Source organism: Vulpes vulpes, chromosome 11 (assembly GCF_048418805.1).
Source record: "Vulpes vulpes isolate BD-2025 chromosome 11, VulVul3, whole genome shotgun sequence".
Classification (NCBI taxonomy): Eukaryota; Metazoa; Chordata; class Mammalia; order Carnivora; family Canidae; genus Vulpes; species Vulpes vulpes.
The window spans coordinates 26,094,194-26,118,622 of NC_132790.1; the positions used below are offsets into that span (position 1 = coordinate 26,094,194).

Here is a 24,429-nt window from a genome sequence, read left to right on the forward strand (position 1 = left end):
AGACACACACACACACAGAGAGAGAGAGAGAGAGAGAGAGAGAGAGAGAGAGGCAGAGACATAGGCAGAGGGAGAAGCAGACTCCCTGCAGGGAACCCGATGTGGGACTCGATCCCAGGACCCCTGGATCACGCCCTGAGCTGAAGGCAGATGCCCAACCGCTGAGCCACCCAGGCATCCCTCAACATACATTTTAGAGGCAGAATCTGTTAAACCTGTTAGTAGGTTAAATGTTAGATGCTAAGGAAAAGGAGTAATCAAGAATATTCTTTGGTTTTTGTTTGGGTGGGTGGTAATGCCAATTTATAGAGACAGGGAAGAATGGGGGAGGAACACATTTGGGCATGTATGTGAGAGGCTGTGGGGGAATTAAGACTTCTAGAGACACTAATTCTGAAATGTCTGTTAGACATGCCAATGGTATCAAGTACATCGCTGGATTTAGGAGTCTGATCTGATGCTCAGAGGAGAGATCTGGGTTCTCAGCTCTCTTGGACAGTTGACTTCTCCTTCCTTGCAACTCTCTTCTTATCCCTTTGGTTTTGATGGCACTAATCTCTCCTGGTCTTTCTATATCTCCAGCACTTCTTCTTTCTCCCTTCTCTTAAAGTTGATATTCCCTAGGGATCCCTTTTGGGCCTGTTTTTTTTACTATATACTATCTCTGAGCCACTGATCCAAGTAAAAGACTTCCAAATATGCTTACATGTTCTAATATGTATGATGGACCCAAAGTCTGTAACTTCAGCCTAGATTTCTCCCCCAAACAACAGATCTATATATCCCATTGCTTACAGGATGTTGCTACCTGGTTGACCCACAAATGCCTCAAATTTAGTATGTCCCAAACTGAATTCATCATGCTTCTTCTCTGACTCTGTGCATGGTAACACTACTCATTTAGCTAACCAGGACCAAAATCTTAAATTAGTATTAAATCTTCTTGTCCCTAGTAAAAAAAAAAAAAAAAAAAAAAGAGCTCAGTGTACCTCCCACACAAGAAGAGAAACAAATATAAAGTCATGCACTCATCAGCCAGGAGCCCGTCACACTGGCTCAATATTGTGTTGTATCCTCTGTTTGCCACTCTTTACCCTTCTCCACCCCGCTTTCTGCCCTGGAGACCAATACATCACACGGATCCTTTGGCCAATGGTACGTCCCAGTAGAAGACTGCAGGGAAAGGAGCATCAGATCAAGGTACTGTTTCTCTGGCTCATAGTTGTACACGTTGAGAAGTAATAAGGGTCACCAGGGAAACACATTCTTAGAGGGCTGGTCCTCATGTTTTTATCTTCCTGTCCCCAACATCTAAGCCTGCTCCTCAGTGATGAGAATATACTCCGTGCATGTTATTTATTTATTTATTTTCATCTTTTTTTTTTTTTTTAAAGATTTTATTTATTCATTCATGAGAGACACCAAGAGAGAGAGGCAGAAACACAGGCAGAAAAAAAAAAAGAAACACAGGTAGAGGGAGAAGCAGGCTCCATGCAGGGAGCCCATCGTAGGACTCGATCCTGGGTCTCTAGGACCATACCCTGGGCTGAAGGCGGTGCTAAACCGCTGAGCCACCCAGGCTGCCTGGTGCATTTTATTTATTTATTTATTTATTTATTTATTTATTTATTTATTTATTTATTAAATTTATGATAGCCACAGAGAGAGAGAGAGAGAGAGGCAGGCAGAGACATAGGCAGAGGGAGAAGCAGGCTTCATGCACCGGGAGCCAGACGTGGGATTCGATCCCGGGTCTCCAGGATGGTGCCCTGGACCAAAGGCAGGCACCAAACCGCTGCGCCACCCAGGGATCCCCTGGTGCATATTATTTAAATTAAGAACTAAGAAATAAGCAAAAATTAGGAGACCAAGGTTTACCTTGTATCCATTGTCTTCTTTGCGGTTATGAGAAGCAGTAATCATCACACCTGCAACTGCTTTGAGCTCCTGGACTGCATATGGCTGAAAAAACAGTAACACCATAATTCCATTTTGCTTTCCAGGTACTTACACATTTGACATAAGAATAACCTTGATTAAATAGCGGGAGAAGACATTAAGACATAAATAGCCTAAAACTTTAACTAACAATCAACTCCACACTGAGTGGGATCTAACTAAAGTCATCTAACTGTTAGGTCACCAATAGCTACCTAATTGTTAGACTGAATGGTTTTTTCCTCCTAGTCTAATTTTCCTTAGTCCTATAAACCTTTCTTATTATTTTGTTCATTTAACAGATATTTAATGAACACCTCCTATATGCCAGACTCTGGTAATATGAGTGGTGAGTATAATCTTAAAAATGTTAGTGTTGGAAGTTAGTTTAGGAATCATCTAATCCATCATATTTTACACATTAGAAAATCATAAGGGAGAAGATTCACAGGTAGAACATAGCTCTACTGACTTCCAATGTGAAGATCTTTACATATACTCCATGACCTTTATAACATATATAGGTCAACTCATCATCTTCTTCCCCAAGTTAATTCCCAGGTTGGATTTCCTTTGTTCTCTGTAGTAGCTATCGTTTGTCAGCCTAGGATGTTCCCCCTACCCCTTCTACCATCACATCTGATTCTTCTCCTCCTGGCCATAGGGATATGAACACAAGATTCAGGTCTGACCAGAGTAAATTATTTGCCTGATGATATGATTCAGAGACTGGCTCATAAAAGCCCAGTCAGAGTCCTTCCCCAAGATGTTTCTTCTGCAGCTAGTTCAGGAAAATTGCCTTTTGACTCATGGTGATAAAGGGTGTAAATCTGGGACCACCAAAAATACCTTCCATATATATTAGAGCAAATCTACTTGTAATGAGAGAGGAAGGCCAACACACAGGAATTGAAGGTAGTTGGAACTGGCAAACCAAATAGCAGAATCCTACAGATATGGTCTAGATTTCCGGACCCTTCCTGTTTTCTGTATCCATTAGAGGTCATTGTTTAGTGATTCCTGCCATTCTTTGAGCCACTCAATATATTTCCAATTAATCACTAGAATATTTTATAGAGACATCATCTATTCCTCAAGTATTTGAGAAAACTTGCCTATAAAAATAATCTGGACCTGCCATTTTTAATTTGAAAAGATTTTTTAAAAATTCCATTTGAGGGACACCTGGGTGGCTCAGTTAGTTAAGCATCTGCCTTTGGCTCAGGCCATGATCCAGGTGTTCTGGGATCCAGCCAGGGAGTCTGATTCTCCCTCTCTCTCTCTCTCCCTCCCCACTGCTTGTTCTCTCTCTTTCAAATAAATAAATAAAATCTTTTTGAAAAATTCCAGTTGAGTTTCATTATGCTTACAGGTCTCTTCAGGTTTTCTATTTATTTTTAAAAATATTTTGTTTATTTATTTGAGAGACAGAGCAAGCAAGCATGAGTGAGGGGCAGAGGCAGAGGGAGAGGGAGAAGCAGACTCCTCGCAGATCAGGGAGCCTAATGTAGGGCTCAATCCCAGGACCCCAATATCATGACTTGAACCATAGGCAGATGCTTAACCAACTGAGCCATCCAGGTGCCCCCAGGTTTTCTATTTCTTATCAGTTTTGATGTATCAATTATTGTAGGAAACTGGCCATTTCATCTAAGCTTTCATATTTATTTGCTTTATGTTCAGAATACTGTAGTTTTCTTAATCTCTACTGTATACATTATGCTCCCTTTTAATTTGTCTATCTCTTTTTTTCTTGAGCATCCTTGACAAAGGATGGTCTATTTTTATTAATCTCTTCAGAGAGTCAACTTTTGCTTTTATTCATGCCCTGTTTTTTAAATTTTTCTATTTAATTTATTTTTTCTTCAGAACTTCACTCCTCTCTTTCTTTTACTTTATTTAGATTAAGTCTATTTTGGTTATAACATACTCAGTTAAAGGGTTTTTAGCACATTATTTTTTCATCTTCCCTTTTTCTGATATGTTCATTAAGTCTATATATTTCCCTTGAAGTAGGGCTTTAGTTATATTCCATACTTATTGCTATTTATTATTTTTATTATGGCTTGGTTTCAAATATAGGTAGTCCTTGTTTTGCACAGTTCAAGATACATGAATTTCTGGTACCATGTTAGCCAAATAACACCCAACAACACAGTCAACAACAACACAGTCTCCTAACAACACATTTAAATTTCAGTCACCATAGTATATTTAACTGTGAGAAACTGCATCAAGTGTAAACTTGCTAGTGCCTCAGTCTACAAATAGTATGTATATAAGAACTCTATCATGATCAATAACCAATCACGTCACTATGTTAAAGTCTGTCAGTGATATGCGCATCTGTTATCAGCTCTCAACAGACAGCAAAGCATGTAGTTGTGTTGCCTCCTTAACTCCTGGTGATAAATCCATGTGACAGTGTGCAAAAATGAATAACTGAAAGAAAGACCTGGCCAATAAATATGAGAGTGCAGCAAAGAAACAAAGTAACAACAATGGAAGGGAAATTTGAATCAAACATAAATGGAATTATAGAAAAAAACAGTTAGGAATGTTGACATTGCTGTCATTCAAGAGACTCTAGACATGCAACCCGATGAATTTAGTGAACATATGGATATAAAAGGAATGTGGTTGTGATGAAAAGGATGAAGATGTCCCAGGGGAAGTGATATTGGCAAACAAAGCTCACATTAAAGGAACTCTCAGAGAAAAATCACAATATTGAAAGCACAACAGATAAAATATGGGAAGCTGATCGAAACTTATATAGGAACATGATAATTCACCAAGACATAGATAGAAAGGATGCTCACTCATATTAAGTTATACAACAAAAAGTAAGTACTATTCATACTCTTTATCTATCTACCTACCAAGTAGGTTACCTAAATCTGTCTGTCTAAGTAATCTCTATACCCAACATGGGGCTCAAACTCATGACACCAAGATCAAGAGTCACATGCTTTTCCAACTGAGCCAGCCAGATGCCCCTGTACTGTTCATACTCTTGATAAATTTTTTCCAAGAAATGAAATATTTTATTCTCAATGTTTTTAATGTTTAAATTAGAGTGTACTAAAATAACCATCAATTTTACTATTTTTTTCTTTTCCTTATACATTTTTAACCAAGAAGAGGGTATTAATGTTTTGACAAAAAATTTTAAAGTTCACAGAACAGTTGTAATTTTTCCATTTTTTTTTTAAAGATTTTATTTATTCGTTTGACACAGAAAGAGAGAGAGAATACAAGCAGGGGGAGCAGCAGGCAGAGGTAGAGGGAAAAGCAGACTCTCCACTGAGCAGGGAGCCTGAGGTGGGGCTTGACCCCAGGACCCTGAGATCACAACCTGAGCTGAAGGCAGACACTTAACTGAGCCACCCAGGTGCCCCTCTATTGTTTATTAAGGATCACTGTGCATGGTTTCAGCTTGTAGTTGTCTTTACAGTCCTGTACTCCAATGCAAAGCAAGGACTGCTTGTAGTTTCTAACCTTTATTATGATATCTTCCTTAATCCAGGAATTATTTATAACTATGTTTTTAAAATTCCAAATATATGGAGTTTTGTGAGTTTCTTATCTCCAATCTCATTGCATTGGGGTTCAGGACCATGGCTTGATAAGCAGTTCTCAGATATTTATTGAAATTTCCTTTGTGGCCTTACTTGGTAAGAATGAATATCCTGCCATTACTGAATACAGGGTTTTCACACACCGCCCCCACTCAGATCAAGCATGTTAATAGTGTTTAAATTTATCCTCATTTTTATCTGCTTGATAAATCAGTTTCTGAAAGAAGAGTATTAAGACATCAGACCATTACTGTGGATTTATCTTGTTATAGATCAAATTCTTTGGTGGGCCAACACATGCTTGTTGAATGAAAATAAGCTCAGAGCAATATTTGTTTTCCTTCTTTGGTCTTTCATATCACTTAATAGAGAACTACGAGCATGACAAAGATGTGAATTCCAGTTGAGTTAAATCTTTTCAAGAGCAACAAATTGTACAATCAATAACATGGCACACTTACTACAAAAGGTGTAGGAACATATCTTGAAAAAAGGTACACAGGAACATCTTTGGCCAGTAAGACTGCAGCAGTGAGTTTAGCAAGTCTAAAAGAGAGAGAGAGAGAGAGAGAGAGAGAGAGAGAGATTTCACTTAGTTTTTAGCTTACCATACATTTTAAAACCCAAACTTCCATAAATATTTCATATTGTAATTATTCTGAATATATAGTAGCCTAATACAACCAATTCTTACAATCACTGGTTATTTAGGCTTCATGCTCCAATTTAAAAACATTAAGTAAGATTTTTTTAAAAAGGAACTTAATAAGAAATAGAACTGATATTTTAATTTCTTCCTTTTTCCTCATTCATCTTTTGATGGCTCCTTTACTAAGAAATAAGACCCCAAAAAGGCAAGAAAGAACGGAGGAAAGTGAAATAAGAGACTTGGATAAACACAAAAAAACACTTGGATAAACACAAAAAAAACACACAAAAAAAAACCCTGAAAAAGGTATCACTATCTCATGATTATCTATGTGTGAAAATACCCCAAAACTAATTAAATAGGAGAATAATGAGAGAATACTAGCTGTATAATCACTTCTACTGAAAGTTTTTGCCAAAATATAAAAATCATAAGCTATGATGGTGTCATTCTAAATACTAACTCTATTTAAAAATTTTAATCCTGCCTGTAAGAGCTAAAGGTTATACTGGAAGGTTTAAAATGCTTCTATTTCAGCTCCAAAATAAACATCAGCATGTGATCACATTTCTATTTGACAGTTTCCCGTTTCAGAAATCCTAATTTTTTTTTCAGGCTTTACTCCAATCCAACTTAATCTCTGAAACAATTAACACTGTACCTCTGGCTGCTGCAGCTGCTAGTTACTTGACCTCGGGTGTCATACCCAACAACAAAGCCTCTCTGCTTGAAGTCTGAGAAACATCTTTCAAGGTATTTGTACATTCCCTGAAGCAGATAAACACAAAAGATTAGTTCCGACTAATACCTGCATTTTCCATAACTTAAGATCTATTATTTTTATGTGTAGTGTGCCACTTACTGGTTCATAGGAAACTGGCTTCCGCCTTTATGCTCATATATACCAGTATGGGAACAGTACTGTTCAGTCTTCAAATATGAGATGACAAACATTTATTTCCTCAAGTTTCAGATACATTTTCTATCACAGAAATATCAATTACGTAACTATAAAAGCCATTATGATATAAAACATTAGGGAAAAAAGAAGGGACAAAGAGAGTGAGTATGCTTAAAAAAATTGTTAGAAGAACCAAAAAAAAAATGTTTCTTGCCTTAAGGCTATAGAGAACAGAATCTTGATCATTTTAGGCCCTGCTAAATCATAAGACTGAAGCCAACCAAAAAGATTTGAGCTACTTATGAGAAACATTTTTAATCAGCAACATTAACCTTCATTAGGACCTTTCTTGGGCAGCCCGGGTGGATCAGTGGTTTAGCACCGCCTTCGGCTGGGCCTGATCCTGGGGACCTGGAACCCAGTCCCATGTCGGGCTCCCTGCATGGAGCCTGCTTCTCCCTCTGCCTGTGTCTCTGCCTCTCTCTCTCTCTCTCTGTGTGTGTGTGTGTGTGACTATCATAAATAAATAAAAATTAAAAAAAAAAAGAATTGCACATTTTACTGACTGAGCCAGCCAACGCCCCATTAGAACATTTTTTTTAAGATTTTATTTTATAAATTCATGAGACACAGAGAGAGAGAGAAGCCGAGACACAGGCAGAGGGAGGAGCAGGCTTCCCGCATGGAGCCCAATGTGGGATGCGATTCAGTATCTGGAATCATACCCTGAGCCCAAGGCAGGCGCTCAACCGCTTAGCCACCCAGGCATCCCCCCATTAGAGCATTTCTTAAGATTGCTGATCCCATTAGTAATTCCTTAGTTTTAAAATCTCACAGAAAGAAAACTTCATGAACTAGGAAATTTGCAGTTAATGGTGACCAAAAAAGAAATGAAATATTTAATATTTAAAACATCACAGTGATAAACTAAAACCATTTAACTATCCTATGAATGATTTGCTAACCTTAATAAGTTCTTTCATCTCTAAAAATAACACTTCATATTGTAATAGTTGTTTAAAACCACTTTCACAAATGTTGCCACATTTAGTCCTTACGACCTCAAAGGGAAGGAATGTAGATATTTTTTCTATTTTTGTCCATCTTTCAACATCTCTTCAAAGAAAGAGGAGACAGAGTAAGATTGAAGCTCCACTTAACGACCTGCCCAAGGCCATTCATTCAACTAAAACTACCTTATTCTAATTTATTGAAGACCAACCGTATGGCGACACTACTAAGAAACAATGTGGCAGCATCAAATGAGGCCCTAGTGACTTTTGAACCGGTTTTTGTCATGACTCTTTCAAGTATAATTATTCTTTCCAACTTCTTTCAGAAGTTTCTGAAAAGAGGGTTTCAACTACCTCCATTTTGGCCTCAGTCTGTATACTCTATTTGATTAAGCTCTTCTTTCCAGCTTATCTCTTAAAATCAGGCAAAAGACTTGGCTGGCAAAGCATCCTGTGACAAGAACCAAAACTACCTATCCTTCAAATAACAATGTCAGCAAGACCCTGCATGAGTGACCCCAAGAAAATAATCAGTTTGATCTTTACTGCCCACCTGCACATACTCCTACTTTTGTCCCACATTTTCCTTATATAAGCTTCGAAGATTTTTCAGCACTTTGGAGACAGTCTTTGAGATGGTAAGTCCACTGCCTTCCTAGTGTTGGCCTCATAAATTCCTTTTTTGTTTCACCACCGCTTGTCTCTGCCTTTGGATTTTGTCAGTGGCAAGTGGCCGAACCTGGTCTACTTAGGACGCTCAGAGCCAGGTGCTCTTGCACTCCTGTACTCCAGTTACACTCCCTATGAGTGTGTGTGTATGTGTATGTGTGCATGCACGCATGCTTAACCTACCCCACTAATTGGTTAGTTTCACTAATTTATTTCTAATGATGATGCCACCTTAAAACCTCACAGAACTTGCTATTATTCTCTAGTATAAAAATTTATCATATCTTAAAACCCCTATTCCTAGATTCTGAAAAGGGTTAGGGTAAAAGAATCAGATTCCATTAGGCTTTTCCATTTCACACATGGAATTTCAAGTCCAGTAAAAAATTTACACTTCCACAGAAACTGATTTTCAAACACTCCTCCAACTCTTTTTGTAAAGTCAAGGATCTTCATTTAAAATGAAAGCTTATGAGGAAACCAATTTATTAAAAAGAGTAAGCTGATATATCTCTGGATGAGGAAAAGTAAGGGGACAGAGGTGCAGGAAGTGGCACATATCCTACCCATTTAATCATTTTGTCATCACTTCTTCCTCATCCCCTGCAATTAGCCTTTGCCTTTGAGAATTCCTTTACAACGAGGCTAAAAATGATTTACTGTTTGGCAGTATTGATTAGAATTATATCTACTGAGCAGTTCTCTAGCCCAGAACTATTTTTAGTATATGCTAAATGTGTTTTAGCCTCAAGTGTAGTTCCTTAAAGCTGTGAGAATGATTCACTAAAAAAGAAGTAATTTGTTTCTAGAGAAAGTTTTATAAAAGTGGGGAGAAACAAATCATATATCATACACTGTCTTAAAGAATTCTCAAATGAAAAAAAAAAAAAAGAATTCTCAAATGGATATGGAAAACCACATTAAAAGGAAATATTTTCAACGAAAATTTCCAAATACTCTGGTTAACCTTTATCAACGGCTATATGCCAAAATGAGTAATTCTTTTTTTCTATCTTTGTTTCTCTGTATTAATTGGAAATGTCAATATCCATTTCCTGATTGCAAATGCAAAGTAACATTGTCAAGAGTTTGACAATGGTAGCCAAAAGAACTCTTAATCAAAAAATTAGTCTATGACCTTGAATATACACAAATGACTTCTAAGATAAATGTTGTGCAAGACCAAAGGTCAGCATTTATCCCACATTTTTTATTTACAAGTACCTTCCTAGATATAAATTTGTCTGTGGTTTTTTTTAGAAAGGCACTACCTAATTTATAAAGCCAAAAAATACAGTGAGAAAAAGTATATATATAATACTTTGTAATACTTACCTGTGTTGACTGTATTACCGTAAGGTCATTAATATAGCAAAATCCTGCCCCCATAGCAGAACGAAGTCCTGCAGTCCCAAAAGTCATTCGGCAACAAAGACGATCTCGCAGTTCCTTGTTCATCCCATTCCGTAACAGATTTTCAATCTGCTCTTTCGTTTTCGGATTCTATAAAAAAGTATTCAGATTAATCAGGATCATAAGCAGATTCCTAATGTGAAGCCCATCTGAGGAGCCAGCTAAGTATGCATATATCACAAGGTTCTAGACAAACTATAAATTCCACAGTGCTACTGGTCAATCTTAGTATGTATAGTAAAACAATACCAGCCATTCACTGAGTCCCCCAAGGAGCCAAGCCCTTACTGAAGTCGGATTTACATATCTCTAATTGTCATAGCAAACAATATTCAAGAATTTTTTAACAAATTGACAAATTGATAAACTTAAGAGCTGTGGATCCAAAATAAGCCTCCTAGTCAAAAAATAACATTAATTAAATTGGAGTCTATATTAAGTCTTAAAAGAAATATGGAAGTTATTGGGTAAAAGCCATTCAACACATGCCTACCAACTACTTCCTAAATCTCTGCCATTCAAAATGACCAGATAAGCCTTCCTGCTCTTTAAAGTCACAGGAAACCATTCAGTGTATCTACAGTAAAGGTGATCATAAAAAGGTCTTAGATGTTAAATGTGGATTTAGTTAAGAATGAGAATGAAAATTCAGTCCAAACTTGGCTTGCGAAGCAGGACACACTAACATCTATATTTTAGGATTCTGTGTTTCATTATCACATCCTTTACCTTATTTTCATAAAGCTCAAAGATGCCCTGACTGATATAGGACTTCACAAACAATTAGCAAACTTAAAATAGAAATACAATTATAATTAGAATAAAATTTGAATGAAATTTTCCAGTATTTTCTTTTCAAGAGTAAGAGTCAAATATTATGAAAATAAAGTGAACCACAACTCCCTTCCATGCTATGTATAGTATGGATTTAGTCCATACTAACAACTTAGATCTTCTACATTTATAGCCTATACAATGATGAATGAATATTCAGAATATTCGGAATGATAAACCAAGGCACCTAATAGGTGCATATTTGTACTTGCAAAGTACAAAAAAAAAAAACCAAAACCCCAAAGTATAAATAGAGCATATCTGAACTTGCAAAGAAATAAAAACATATTAATAAATAATTTAAACAAAAAGTTTTCTGGTTATAGTGGAATTAAAGTAACCGGAGTAATGCCACAAACTAATGAGAAGCCATGAGCATTCTGATTAACTGAAATTGTAATCTGCTAAAAATGGATAAACTATACAACATATATATTTATATATATACATATATATACAGACACATAAAACCTTGATTCAAAGAATCTCCATTTTATAAATGGCACACACTAACAAATACATGGGCTACATAAAAATATGCATAGCTATTTTTTTTTTAAGATTTTATTTATTTATTTGGTAGGGGCATGAGCAGAGGGGCAGAAGGGGAGGGAGAAGCAGGCTCCCTGCTAAGTAGGGACCCTGACACAGGGCTCAGTCTCAGGATCCTGAGATCATGACCTGAGCCGAAAGCAGACACTTAACCAACTGAGGTGTCCCAAAATATGAATAGCTATTAAGAATCTAAACAATAAGATTACCTGGGCAACTATATATTATTTCAATGTCTAATATATGACCAGACTTGATACAGAGGTCAAAGAGACTTGAAGAGGGCTAACAAGCCCAGGTGGCTCAGCGGTTTAGTGCCACCTTTAGTCCAGGGCCTAATCTTGGAGACCCAGGATTGAGTCCCATGTCAGGCTCCCTACATGGAGCCTGCTTCTCCCTCTGTCTCTCTCTGTCTCTCTCTGTTTCTCTCTTTCTTGTTAATAAATACATAAAATCTTTTTTTTAAAAAAAAGAAGAGGGCTAACATTTAAAAACAAGTATAAGAATGACAAAAACTGAAGACTAAAAAACCTCCATTCTGTAGAGGGTAAGTGACAGCGTCATATAATTAGTGACATTGAAATTGGGATAGTCCTGGGGCATCTGGCCGGCTTAGTCAGAGAGCATGAGACTTTTGATCTCGAGGTCATGAGTTCAAACCCCATGTTGGTTGTAGAGATTACTAAAATTAAACAAACAAACAAAAAATTGGGATACTCTTTTTAAAGTCTGCAACAATTATCAAGATTTAAACTGCATATAACTTTTGGCCCATAAACTTCTCTGTCCACAGCAATATCTTCACCCAAACAAAAAAATTTATTTATTCATACAAGAATGTTGATTAGAGCATTTTACTGGGAGTAGTATTATTACCACTATATTGATAACAAAATTAAGATTTAGAGAGGGAGCCTAAGTAACCTGGAGTTAATATTGGAGGTTTAGACAAGATTTGAATCCAGGTTGGTCTGGCTCTAAATCCTAGAAACAACAAAATAACTATGTAGGGCAGGCTTGTGATGCTTCTAATAATAATTCACTCTAACTAAAAAGTAAAACATTATTCCTTTTAATTACAGCCATATAAAAATGATCTACCAGACATGAATACTATTAGGGTACTGAGTACTTCCTAATGTTTAACTGCACAGCTACCACAGTAAGGGCCTAAACATTCCATTCTCCATTATAAACATTGCAACCAGTGTCCTAACCTTATTCCTGGTTCTGAAAAATCCCGTGAAGTAGAAAAAAATAAAAATGGATTAAAAATCATGATGCATAGACGTAAGTATATTTTTATGATAAAAAGTGCTAAGTAATTACAGTGACAGGCATATGTAAAGTTAAATCTCCACTATTTCATTGCTAGACATTAAATTAGATGTTGATGTTACAGATGTTTAAAAATAGACCTAAAGGGCTTTATATGTAACCATGATTATCATATATTTTCCATTCAGATGAAATTGCATTTGTATTTTGTTGTTAAAATCTTCAAATAACCATGTTTTTTACAAGCTATCCTATATGAAGATTCTAAAGAACTACAAATTATTTTTTTAAATATCATTTCCACACAGAACTCGGATGTAGTAAATGAAAAGCAGAAATGTGTATAAAGTGTTTTAATTTATGTAAAAAGAGGTATGTGTATACTTATATATCATTCCAGAAAAAACCCGTGCAAATAAATATAAGAGGCTAAAAATGGTGATTACCTCTGATGGGAAACCAGGAGTGAGGTCTGAGGTAGAAAAGTGACATTTTTATTGTACAGCCTCGGTACTATTTGGATATATTATGGATGTATTACTTATTTTATGGTAAAAACTAGGTAAGTATGATGGCTAAGAAAAACTACTATTTGTATGTTTACATGAATACTTTTTATCTCATAAATTGTTCTTTTTAGAACAGTACCCATAAAAGACTATTAGTAAAATGTATATTAGAGCTTTCTCAAATATAAATTATTGTTTGCTTTCTAAATGTACTCTCTCATTTTTTAAAAGATTTTATTTATTTATTCACTCATGAGAGACACAAAGAGAGAGGTAGAGGAAGAAGCAGGCTCCCTGAAGACAGCCTGATGTGGGACTCAATCCCAGGACTCCAGGATCAGGACCTGAGCCAAAGGCAGAAGCTCAACCACTCAGCCACCCAGGTGCCCCTGTACTTTCTTATTTACAATGCACTCATTACTCATTAGGAAGAGAAGCGAATCAGCCAAAAAAGAAAAAAACTGGTTCAACTGGTGTCAACTGTAAAGAAAGGGCCTCTAAAATTATCCTGTAAGTCTGTGGAGAAGTTATATGATTTACATACTTTTTGGTAATGCACTTATTGATCTATCATATAAAATGAAAATTAATTTTTTTAGAAAGTAAATGCATTCAATCTGAACTAAATTTGCTCTTAACTAGCATATCTTAGAATCCTAATAATTTTAGTACCCCAAAATAGTAATCTTGCAGAAAATCCAAAAAAATTTTAGTGACCGCTAGCATTTTCTATGCTTCATCGGGAATAAAGCTGATTGTTTAGTAGGAAATCAGTAAGCTAGAGAATACAAAATTAAAGCCATGCATTATTTTCAAATTTTACCTGTTTACCCAAAATTTTCCTTTAGGTTCTAATCTATGGATTGCTGCAACTTTATATGGCTGAAATGAAGAAAATACAGTATCTTCTTACATAATACTCTGTGGAATTCTGTTTTTTCCATAGTGTAGGTCCATAAAGCCCAAATTCAAAGAAAACATGAAAGAACTGATTTACCAAAAAACAAAAGAAAAAAGAAAGGCAGCAGTTTATATATATATATATATATATATATATATATATATATATACATATATATAAAGAAGTACCTCTTTTAACATACTTCTTACAAACTTACAAACTCTCATAGATGTGAATAAAGCTATATACCAGATCAAAGCCACTCCAACTCTGCCTGCCATCAAATGAAAGTATTCACCCAAGCTTTTCTGAACCTATTCTATTCATAATTAGGGGGTTTCTATATTATTTATGTGTAATAAATATAAGTATACATAAAAATATATAAAAGTAGTTAATCATCATTATATAAAACAAATCAAGTTTGCCAATGAGGAATTCACCTATAAATCTTCTTTCCTAACTCTTTTATAAACCTAATATTTGTATAATTTTTATACAACTTGAATCTACTCTATTTGTATTCTAGTACTAAATCTAACAGCTTAAAAACAATTTAAAATGTGAACTTCATTGTTTAGAAGATTAGAACAGATCTAAAAGAACATAGTATGTATTTACAATCCAAATCCTAATATTATTATATATCTAAAGATGAGGCAATATACAAAACTGACTTTGTAGTGGCTCAAATATATCCAACGGCAAAGCTGTAAATAACATTTGAAAATGTTACGGACAGAGGCTAGTGTCTAAACATAAATACCAGTTTTATTTACAGAGAAAACATATTTAAGTTTATTTCTTTTTTTAAAAAAATGTTTTATTTATTTATTCATGAAGACAGAGAGAGAGAGAGAGAGAGAGAGACACGCAGACAGAGGAAGAAGCAGGCTCCTTGCGGGAAGCCCAATGCAGAACTTGATCCCAGGACCTCTGGATCACAACCTAAGCCAAAGGCAGACAGACGCTCAACTGCTGAGCCACCCAGGCGTCCTTTAAGTTTATTTCTAAACAGAAGTTAAAATAGGAAACTGCAGTCTGAAAATCTGAAGGGTAAATGCAACTGACATTTACTTCTCGGGGTCAGCCAGCTTGAAGATCCAAATCTAGAGACCTGAAGCAGAACATGTTTTTCCCAACCAGATGCTTCCTTATTGAATCCAAAATATATCTTGCTAACCAATAATTTTTTCCCATTTAAGGGTCTTTGTGTAATTATAAATTTAATTTGTCTATCTTTAAATTTCTTTTCATATTGAAGTATATAGTTAACAGAAAGCATTATATTAGTTTTAGGTATAAAACACAGTGATTCAATAATTCTATAGATTACAAAATGTTCACCATGGTGAGTGTAGTTAGTTATACCATCTGTCATATCATGTTAACACAATATTATTGACTATATTCTTTATGCTGTACTCTTCATCTCCATAACTGGAGAAATTCCATAACTGGAATTTTGTATTTTTCACAATCCTTTTTGCCTATTTTGCACATGCCTCCACACCTCTCTCCTCTGGCTACCACCAGTTTGTTCTCTGTATTTATGAGTCTATTTTTGGTTTTTGTTTGTTCATTTGTTTTGTCTTTTGATTCCAAATATAAGTAAAATAATTTATCTTTTTAAAAAAATGTATAGAAATTGGATTAAATTAAATTGGCTTAGATAAATCTGAATGATTATCCTTGTCATATAAAGTGAGATTTCATTATTAATAATTGGCTTAATAAACTTTGAGAAATAATCACTTAATGAATATAAAAAATTATATCCAGGAAATAAATATTCTAACTATTCAAAAAGCAGAAAATATGATTTCAAATATAATATATTGTTATCATTTAAGTATAATACCAAATATACCAAAATTAGTGTGAAAGATCAAAATGTTGATTATTTAAAAAATTAAGATTACATAGACATAGTCTTTTTTCTAACAAAGCACACACACTGAGCCGAATTTTACTGTTCAATAACATAGTCATACTCAAGTATCCATTAAACTTTAAACAAAAAATATTTCTCATATAAGGCAATCAAAATAAAACATTTCAAATGTTTGCTGTTTTGCTCCAGGTATTCTGATACTTTTCTTGACTAAAACTGCTCTTAAAAACTAGTCTTAATTTTAAAAAAATAACAGAAAAAACAATATCTCAGTAGATGCAGAGAAAACATTTGAAAAAATTCAACACCCAATAATTATTTTTAAATTTCTCACTAAATTTTTAATGTAATTCCAGGAGGATCTAACCAAGAGAAATGAAACATGTTCACACAAAGATCTGTAAGTGAATTTTAATGGTAGATTTATTCTTAACAGTTGAAACCAGTTGTCCATCAAGTGGTGAATGAATGAACAGATTGTTGTACATCCATAAAATGGAATAACATTTAGCAATAAAAAGGAATAAACTGATGAAATAGACAATAAAATGGATAAATCTCATAAGCATTATGTTAAGTGAAGGAAGCCAGACACAAAAAGTCTATATAACCTGTATGATTTTTGCAAATGCAAACTATAGGAACAGTAAAAAACTATTAAAACTCAACAATAAAAAAACTCGCCCAATTTAAAAAGAGGCAAAGGAGGGGCACCTGGGTGGCTCAGTTAGTTGAGTGCCTGACTTTGGCTGGGGTCTGATCTTGGGGTCCTGGGATCGAGCCCCTGGGATGGGCTCCACATCAGGATCCCTGCTCAGCAGGTAATCTGCTTCTCCCTCTCCCCCTCTCTGACCCCACGTGTGCTCTCAAATAAATAAAATATATTTTTTTAAAGATTTTATTTATTTATTTATGAGAGACACAGAGAGGCAGAGATATAGGCAGAGGGAGGAGAAGCAGGCTCCATGCAGGAGTCGGATCCAGGACTCAATCCCCAGACCCCAGGATCACGTCCTGAGCTGAAGGCAGATGCTTAACTGCTGAGCCACTCAGGCATCCCTCAAATAAATAAAATCTTAAAAAATAAAAATAAAAAGGGGCAAAGGATTCACTAAAGAAGATATATATAGCCAATTAGCTGTAATAAGTATTGATTCATGCTACAACATGGATGAACTTTGAAAATATGCTAAGTGAAGGAAGGCAGACACAAAGGCCACATACAACCATAGTATGCTTCCATTTATATGAAAGGTGCAGAATAGGCAAATCTAGACAAATGAGTGGTTGTCAGGAGCTGAGGGAGAAGGAGGTATGGGGAATGACTACTATTGGGTATGAAGTTTCTTTCTAGGGTGATTAAAATGTTTGGGAATTGGAGAGTGCTGACAATTGAACAACCTTTTGAATATACTAAAACCCAGTGATTTATACATTTCAAAATGGTGAATTTTATTTCACATTATGTGAACTATATCCTTTTTTTTAATGATTTTTTTTTTTTTAATTCATTCATAGAGACACAGAGAGAGGCAGAGAGAGACACAGGCAGAGGGAGAAGCAGGCGCCATACAAGAAGCCTGACGTGGGACTCGATCCAGGGCCTCCAGGATCACACCCCAGGCTGCAGGCGGCGCTAAACCGCTGCGCCACCCGGGCTGCCCACATCATGTGAACTATATCCTAATTGACAACTACTGGGCAAAATTAGATCAGTGGTTGACAAGGGCTAGATCAAGGGGATTCACTATAAAAGGGGCACAAGAATATTTTCGGCAGTGATACAAATGCTCTTTGTGATGTTGGTTCTGCAATTGCATATACTTTTCAAAATTCATTAAATGGAACACCTAAAAAAATGAAATTTACTGTCAATTATGTAAATATAAATTATACCTCAATCAGCATGACTTTAAAAAAAGTATATATAGGGAGTCCTGGGTGGCTCAACAGTTGAGCGTCTGCCTTCAGCTCAGGGTGTGATCCTGGGGTCCGGGGATCAAGTCCCGCATCAGGTTCCTTGCATGGAGCCTGCTTCTCCCTCTGCTTATGTCTCTGCCTCTCTCTCTGTGTCTCTCGTGAATAAATAAATAAAACCTTAAAAAAAAAGTATATCTAGAAAAGCCCTAAACTGAAGTTGAAGTAGAGGAAATATGCATAAATCCAGATGCATAGCGATTTACATTATGAAGTATGAATTAAAAATAAGCAACTATTAGGTGGTTTTTTCCAACTCCTTTTATAAAACATTTGAAAAATGTAATTTAATGTTAAAAATAAAATACTTGAAAGATACTTGAATTATATTTATGAAGAAGAGTTTAAAAAAATGAAGGAGAGTTAAAAAAAAGACATGCAAATTACAAAAATAAATTCATGGGTGTGAATTGTACTGTAATAGAGTATCAACTCTCTTACTGTTAAGTTTTTCCTGATAATTATATAAAAGTTTCCTGATATTTGGGAGAGAGGACATTTAAATCATTAATTCTATTAAGTATGAATCTCATTTTACAGAAACCACAAATGAAACTTACTATCATTGTAAAATATGACATTTCTATTTAGTGAACATCTGAGGCTGTAATTGATGCTATTTTATTGTTGACTTGCATTTTGTAAAGGAACGGTAGCTTCTGGTACTATTTAGGGATAATTTAACGGTATTCTCATTTTCAAAAGTTATATAAGGGATTTTTAAAAATCCTATTACCTATTTTTTAATTGATTAATCAATTAATTAATTATTTTAAAGATTGTATTTATTTATTCATGAGAGACACAGAAAGAGAGAGAGGCAGAGACACAGGCAGAGGGATAAGCAGGCTCCAAGAAGGGAGCCCAATGTGGGACTCAATCCCGGGACTTCAGGATCACGCCTTGAGCGGAAGGCAGGCGCTTAACCGCTGAGCCACCCAGGCGTCTCCTATTTTTTAAAAATTAAAAAAAAAAAAGATTTTATTTATCTATTTGAGAAAGAGCAACAGAGAATATGAGCAGTGGGGAGGAGCAGAAGAGAGGAAGAAGCCGACTTCTCTTCCCTGCTGAGCAGGGAGCCCATTGGGCTTGATCCCAGGACCCTGGGACATGACTTGAGCTGAACAGACACTTAATTGAGTCACCGAGGTGCCCCTAAGTGATTTTTTTTTTTTTTTAAAGGAGCTTGGCTCCTTTAGCTTTTTTTTTTTTTTTTTTTAAAGGAACTTAGCTCCTGTTTAGCTTCTAGGGTTATCTTTACTTGATTTAATGGAAAATAAAGCTATTTTTCAACCAAACAGGGAATTTATTCATTTTTTAAAAAAGATTTTATTTATTTATTTGACACAGAGAGAGCACAAGCACGCAGAGTAGTAGAAGGCAGAGTGAAAGGAAGAAGCAGGCTCCCCGCTGAGGAGGGAGCCCAATGTGTGGCTCCATCCCAGGACCCTGGGATCAAAATTAGAGCTGCAGGCAGGCGGGCCCCCAAACAGGAAATTAAGACAAAACTCTAGTATTCTTAGATAAGTCTTGGTTACTTTGGGGAAAGGTAGAAGGGAATAAAATGGGATCAGTAAAGTGGATATAGGAATTTAAATTGAATCTGTAATTTATTTCTTTGAAAAGGAGATCTGATTCAAATTTAGCAAACTGTAACGAAACAGGAGAGGTTTGTCATTCTCTGTGGTTTTTAAAAAGGAGAGGTCAATTTGTTAAAAAGGCTATAATCACCCTAATGTAAAACTTTGTTATCCATAATTCTAGAAGAGTCTCCAGGCTACCCTCCATATCTCCAACCCATCTCATCCTAATTGCATTCTGGCAGATTAATCAGCCAAGAACCAACAATAGAGTCCAATTCCGGTTACAACAAATATAAAGGTCAGGAAGGGTGGGAATCAGATCCCAAAGGGCAGAGATCAAAATCTCTTTGGATTCAAATACTCTCTCCATTTCTCTGAGTCTGTATTACATAGGTTAAAAAATGGGAATAACTACCTCAAACAATCCTTGAAGGATTAAAAGAGATTTTTTTACATGAGAGCATCTATTAACACATCTGGCACATGATCACTCAATAAACATGAGATTTCCTTTTTCTTTTACGTAATCTTCACAACAGCAGTCTAACATGTATGCTATACTCGAGTTAAAAAAAATTTTATTCTTGCATGCTGCCCATTCAGTTTCATTTTCCTGATCAGTATCATTTTCCGTTTTATTCTTCTATTCCTCCCACCTTAAATTTTCTCCCATATTCATCATCTATTTCAATCCTATTTACCCATGAAGGCCCAGCTCAAATTCTACTTCTTACGTAGTCTTCCTGACTTTTAATTTCTATGGTTCTTAAAAAGCATCAGATAGTTGACAATTAATCGTTCTTTTTTTGGATCTTATTTAATTTTATTTATTTTTTAAAGTAGGCTCCATGCCCAGCATGGAGTCCAATGTAGGGCTTGAATGCATGACCCTGAGATCAAGACTTGAGCTGAGATGAAGAGTTAGATGCTTAACCAACTGAGCAACGCAGGAGCTCCTCTTTATTTGTATTTTAAAAATTATTATTAATTTTGAACTATATCAATACATTTTCCTAGTTAAAAAAAATACTAATAATACACATAAAGCTAAAGATGTCTTTGACTCTTACCCCTGGTCCCAGACCCCTCCTGTGGGGGGAACCAGAACTGCTGGGATGCATCCTTCCAAATCTTTACCAGCATTTACATATGTATAGAAATGTAGTTTTGCTTTCTCTCTTTTTATTTTATATATATGGTATCAAATTGCACATTAGGTTCTATATAGCCACTTATTTCACTTAATATATTTTGGGGGTCCTTTCAATACAAACAGATCTATTTTTGTTTTGTTTTGTTCCTGTTTTACTGAGAAACAATTGACATCACTGTGTAAGCTTAAGACATACAGCATAATGGTTTAATTTATATATACAATGACCCTTGAACAACACAGGTTTGAACTAAGCAGGTCTATTTATATGCAGATTTTTTCAATAAAGTCAGTACAGTATTCTGAATGTATTTTCTCTTCTTTATAATTTTCTTAATAACATTTTGTCTAGCTTATTTTATTTTCAGAGTACATTTTATGATACATATAAGATATAAATCTGTGTTAATCAGCTATTTATTTTATTGATAAGGCTTCTGGTCTACAGTAGGCTGTTAAGTTTTCTGGGAGTCAAAAGTTACATGCAGGGGTGCCTGAGTGGCTCAGCTGGTTTTGGCTTTGATCATGATCTCAGGGTCCTAGGATCGAGCCCTGCATCAGGGCTCAGTGGGGAGACTCTCTCTGCTCAGTGGGGAGACTGCTTCTCCCTCTCTGTACTGCTCTCTCTCTCTTTCTCTCTTTCTCAATCTCGTTCTCAAATAAATAAATAAATAAATAAATAAATAAATAAATAAATTTTAAAAATATTTTTAAAAGGGCAGCCCAGGTGGCTCAGCGGTTTAGCGCCACCTTCAGCCCAGGGCATGATCCTGGAGACCTAGGATTGAGTCCCACATCAGGCTTCCTGCATGGAACCTGCTCCTCCCTCTGCCTGTGTCTCTGCCTCTCTCTCTCTCTGTGTCTCTCATGAATAAATAAATAAAATCTTTTAAAAAAAATCTTTTTAAAAAAGTTACATGAAGATTTTCAACTGTTTGGGGTATTGGTGCCCCAACCTTCATGCTATTCAAGGTATTGTGAAATGATTAGCATAATAAGTTTAGTTAACATCTTATATAGATACAATAAAAGGAAAAAAATTCTCTGTGAAGAAAACTCTTAGAATCTACATTTTTAAAAAAGAGATTTATTTATTTGAGAGAGAGAGAGCAGGGAGAGGGGCAAAGGGAAAGGGAATGGGAAAGAATCTCAAGCAGATTCCCTGCTGAGTATGGAGCCCAATGTGGGACTCGATCTCATGACCCTGAGATCATGACCTGTGCCGAAACCAGGACTCAGACATTCAACTGATTGAGCTACCCAAGCACCCCTAGAATCTACTTTCTTAAATGTTTTCAATATATCATATAGCCCTATAAACTATAATTATATTGTCCGTTACATCCCTAGTACTTACATAACACCATAAGTTTGTACCCTTTGACCACCCTCCTCTAAGACTGCATACACATACCCCATCTGGTAACCACAAATCTGATCTCTCTAGAAGTTTGGTGTGTTTTTGGTCTTTTGGGTTTTTTTAGATTCCACATGTAAGTGAGATCATATAGTCTTTGTTTTTCTTGTGTCTTATTTCCCTTAGCATAATGCCTTCAAGTTCCATCTACGTTGTCACAAATAGTAGGATTTTCTTTTTATGGATGAATAATATTCCACAGTATATATATATACCATAATTCTTTATTCATTCATCCCCAATCTAGTATATTCAACTATTGCAGTGTTCAAATTTGTTTATCCTTCCCCCTTTGGTGGGCATTTAGGTTTTTTGTAAATTTTACCTGCATAAACAATGAAATATTTCAGAGGCATAAATAACATGAGAAAAATTCTGAAGCAGAAACCACAAAATAAAACCACATTTACATTAAAGAGATCTTTATATTAGAGAGATCTTTTTTTTTTTTTTTTAATGGTATACTTTTTTTTTTTTTTTTTTTTTTTTTATTTATGATAGTCACAGAGAGAGAGAGAGAGGCAGAGACACAGGCAGGCTCCATGCACCGGGAGCCTGACGTGGGACTCGATCCCGGGTCTCCAGGATCGCGCCCTGGGCCAAAGGCAGGCGCCAAACCGCTGCGCCACCCAGGGATCCCTATATTAGAGAGATCTTATGGTTAGCTGAAAGCTAATAGGCCTATGTATCAGAGAAGCATAAGATTTTTCATTTACATTATAATTTTCATATTATTTTGTGCATTTGATATGACCATGTCATAGTTCTGTTTGGTAAGATCCAGTGCTCACTAAATTATCTGGTGTAAAGGATCCCACGCCATATTAGATACAGTACCTACCCGTCTATATTTTTTTCCACTGGAAAAGTATTATTTTCTCTTTAACTCCCAACACCAGAGGGCAGCAGCCTTAATATGAGCTAGCAATAGAGAGAAACTGACTAATGAAAAAATATTTTAGTAAAATTTGCACTAAATTACTATCATCCTTTCATTTTGGGGAAAAATATTTATAAAAAAGTGAACAGACACATGAAATGTGTAAAAACAACTAAACAAGCAAATCATGCTGTTTCTCCAAGAGGATGAAAGAAATCTAACTTAGATAATACAGGGAAGGAGCATGAAAATCTGATATGGTGAAATATAATATTTACATTATTGGATTAGTTCGATGTATCTTACAAGTAAAATCTGAAAGAACCAAATGAAGACAAATTCCTTTTCATTAGGTTCTCAGGCTCCCTCAAAATTTTCAAATAGGAGGAAAGAGGGAAAATAATTCCAGATCAAAGATATATACACATAGGCTTTCTAATGGCCTTGTAGAAAACTTGAAGGAACTAAACAAAAGTCCTTTATGAAAGAAAAGATAGGGTAAAAAAGCCCCCAAATAAAAAGCAGAATAAGCCAGTCCTCCTATTTTGAAAATTTCAGGTGGGAAAAAAGGATGTGCTTTCAAATATGAATCCTTTCCCTTTGAAGTACATATATATTTTTAAAATTCATAGACTGTACCTTTTTAAATCTTTTGTTTGTTTGTTTATTTGTTATTAAGTAAACTCTACCCTCAATGCTGGCTGAAACTCATGACATCAAGATCAAGAGTCACATGCTATTGACAGGCGGCCTAGACTTTACTTTTTAGAATAGTTTTAGGGGGATCCCTGGGTGGCACAGCGGTTTGGCGCCTGCCTTTGGCCCAGGGCGTGATCCTGGAGACCCAGGATCGAATCCCACATCGGGCTCCCGGTGCATGGAGCCTGCTTCTCCCTCTGCCTATGTTTCTGCCTCTCTCTCTCTCTCTCTCTCTGTGTGACTATCAAAAAATAAATAAATAAAAATTAAAAAAAAAAAGAATAGTTTCAGGTTTATAGAAAATTGAGCAGATAGTACAGGGAGTTCCCATAAATGCCCCCCTTCACAATAGTCTCCCCTGTTGTGAACATCTTGTATTAGTGTGGTAATTTGTTGTAATTAATCCAATATTGATCCAATATGATAAACTGAAGCCCATAACTTACATATGGGTTTTGACAAATACATAATGTATTACATATTATAATATCATACAAGAATAGCTTCACTGCTCTAAAAACCTCTTGTGGTCCATCTACTTCCTCCTTTCCCCTGTTCATTTTTTTTCATTGTCTCCACAGTTCTACC

The 24,429-nt window shown here is 35.6% G+C and overlaps 1 protein-coding gene across 2 annotated transcripts in view; it reads right to left on the reverse strand.

The window, feature by feature from the left end:
- PGM2L1 (phosphoglucomutase 2 like 1) overlaps positions 1–24,429 on the reverse strand; it is a 52,966-nt gene that overhangs the window by 19,650 nt on the left and 8,887 nt on the right. For both annotated transcript variants that reach the window (XR_011995132.1, XM_026010490.2), the window contains exons 2-5: positions 10,087–10,254; positions 6,830–6,936; positions 5,981–6,065; positions 1,879–1,962 (exon numbers count right to left, since the gene is read on the reverse strand). Coding sequence is in view for 1 of the 2 variants with exons in the window: in XM_026010490.2 (XP_025866275.1) it covers positions 1,879–1,962; positions 5,981–6,065; positions 6,830–6,936; positions 10,087–10,254 (444 nt within the window). In the remaining variant the exon portion in view is untranslated. The remainder of the gene's footprint in view (positions 1–1,878; positions 1,963–5,980; positions 6,066–6,829; positions 6,937–10,086; positions 10,255–24,429) is intronic.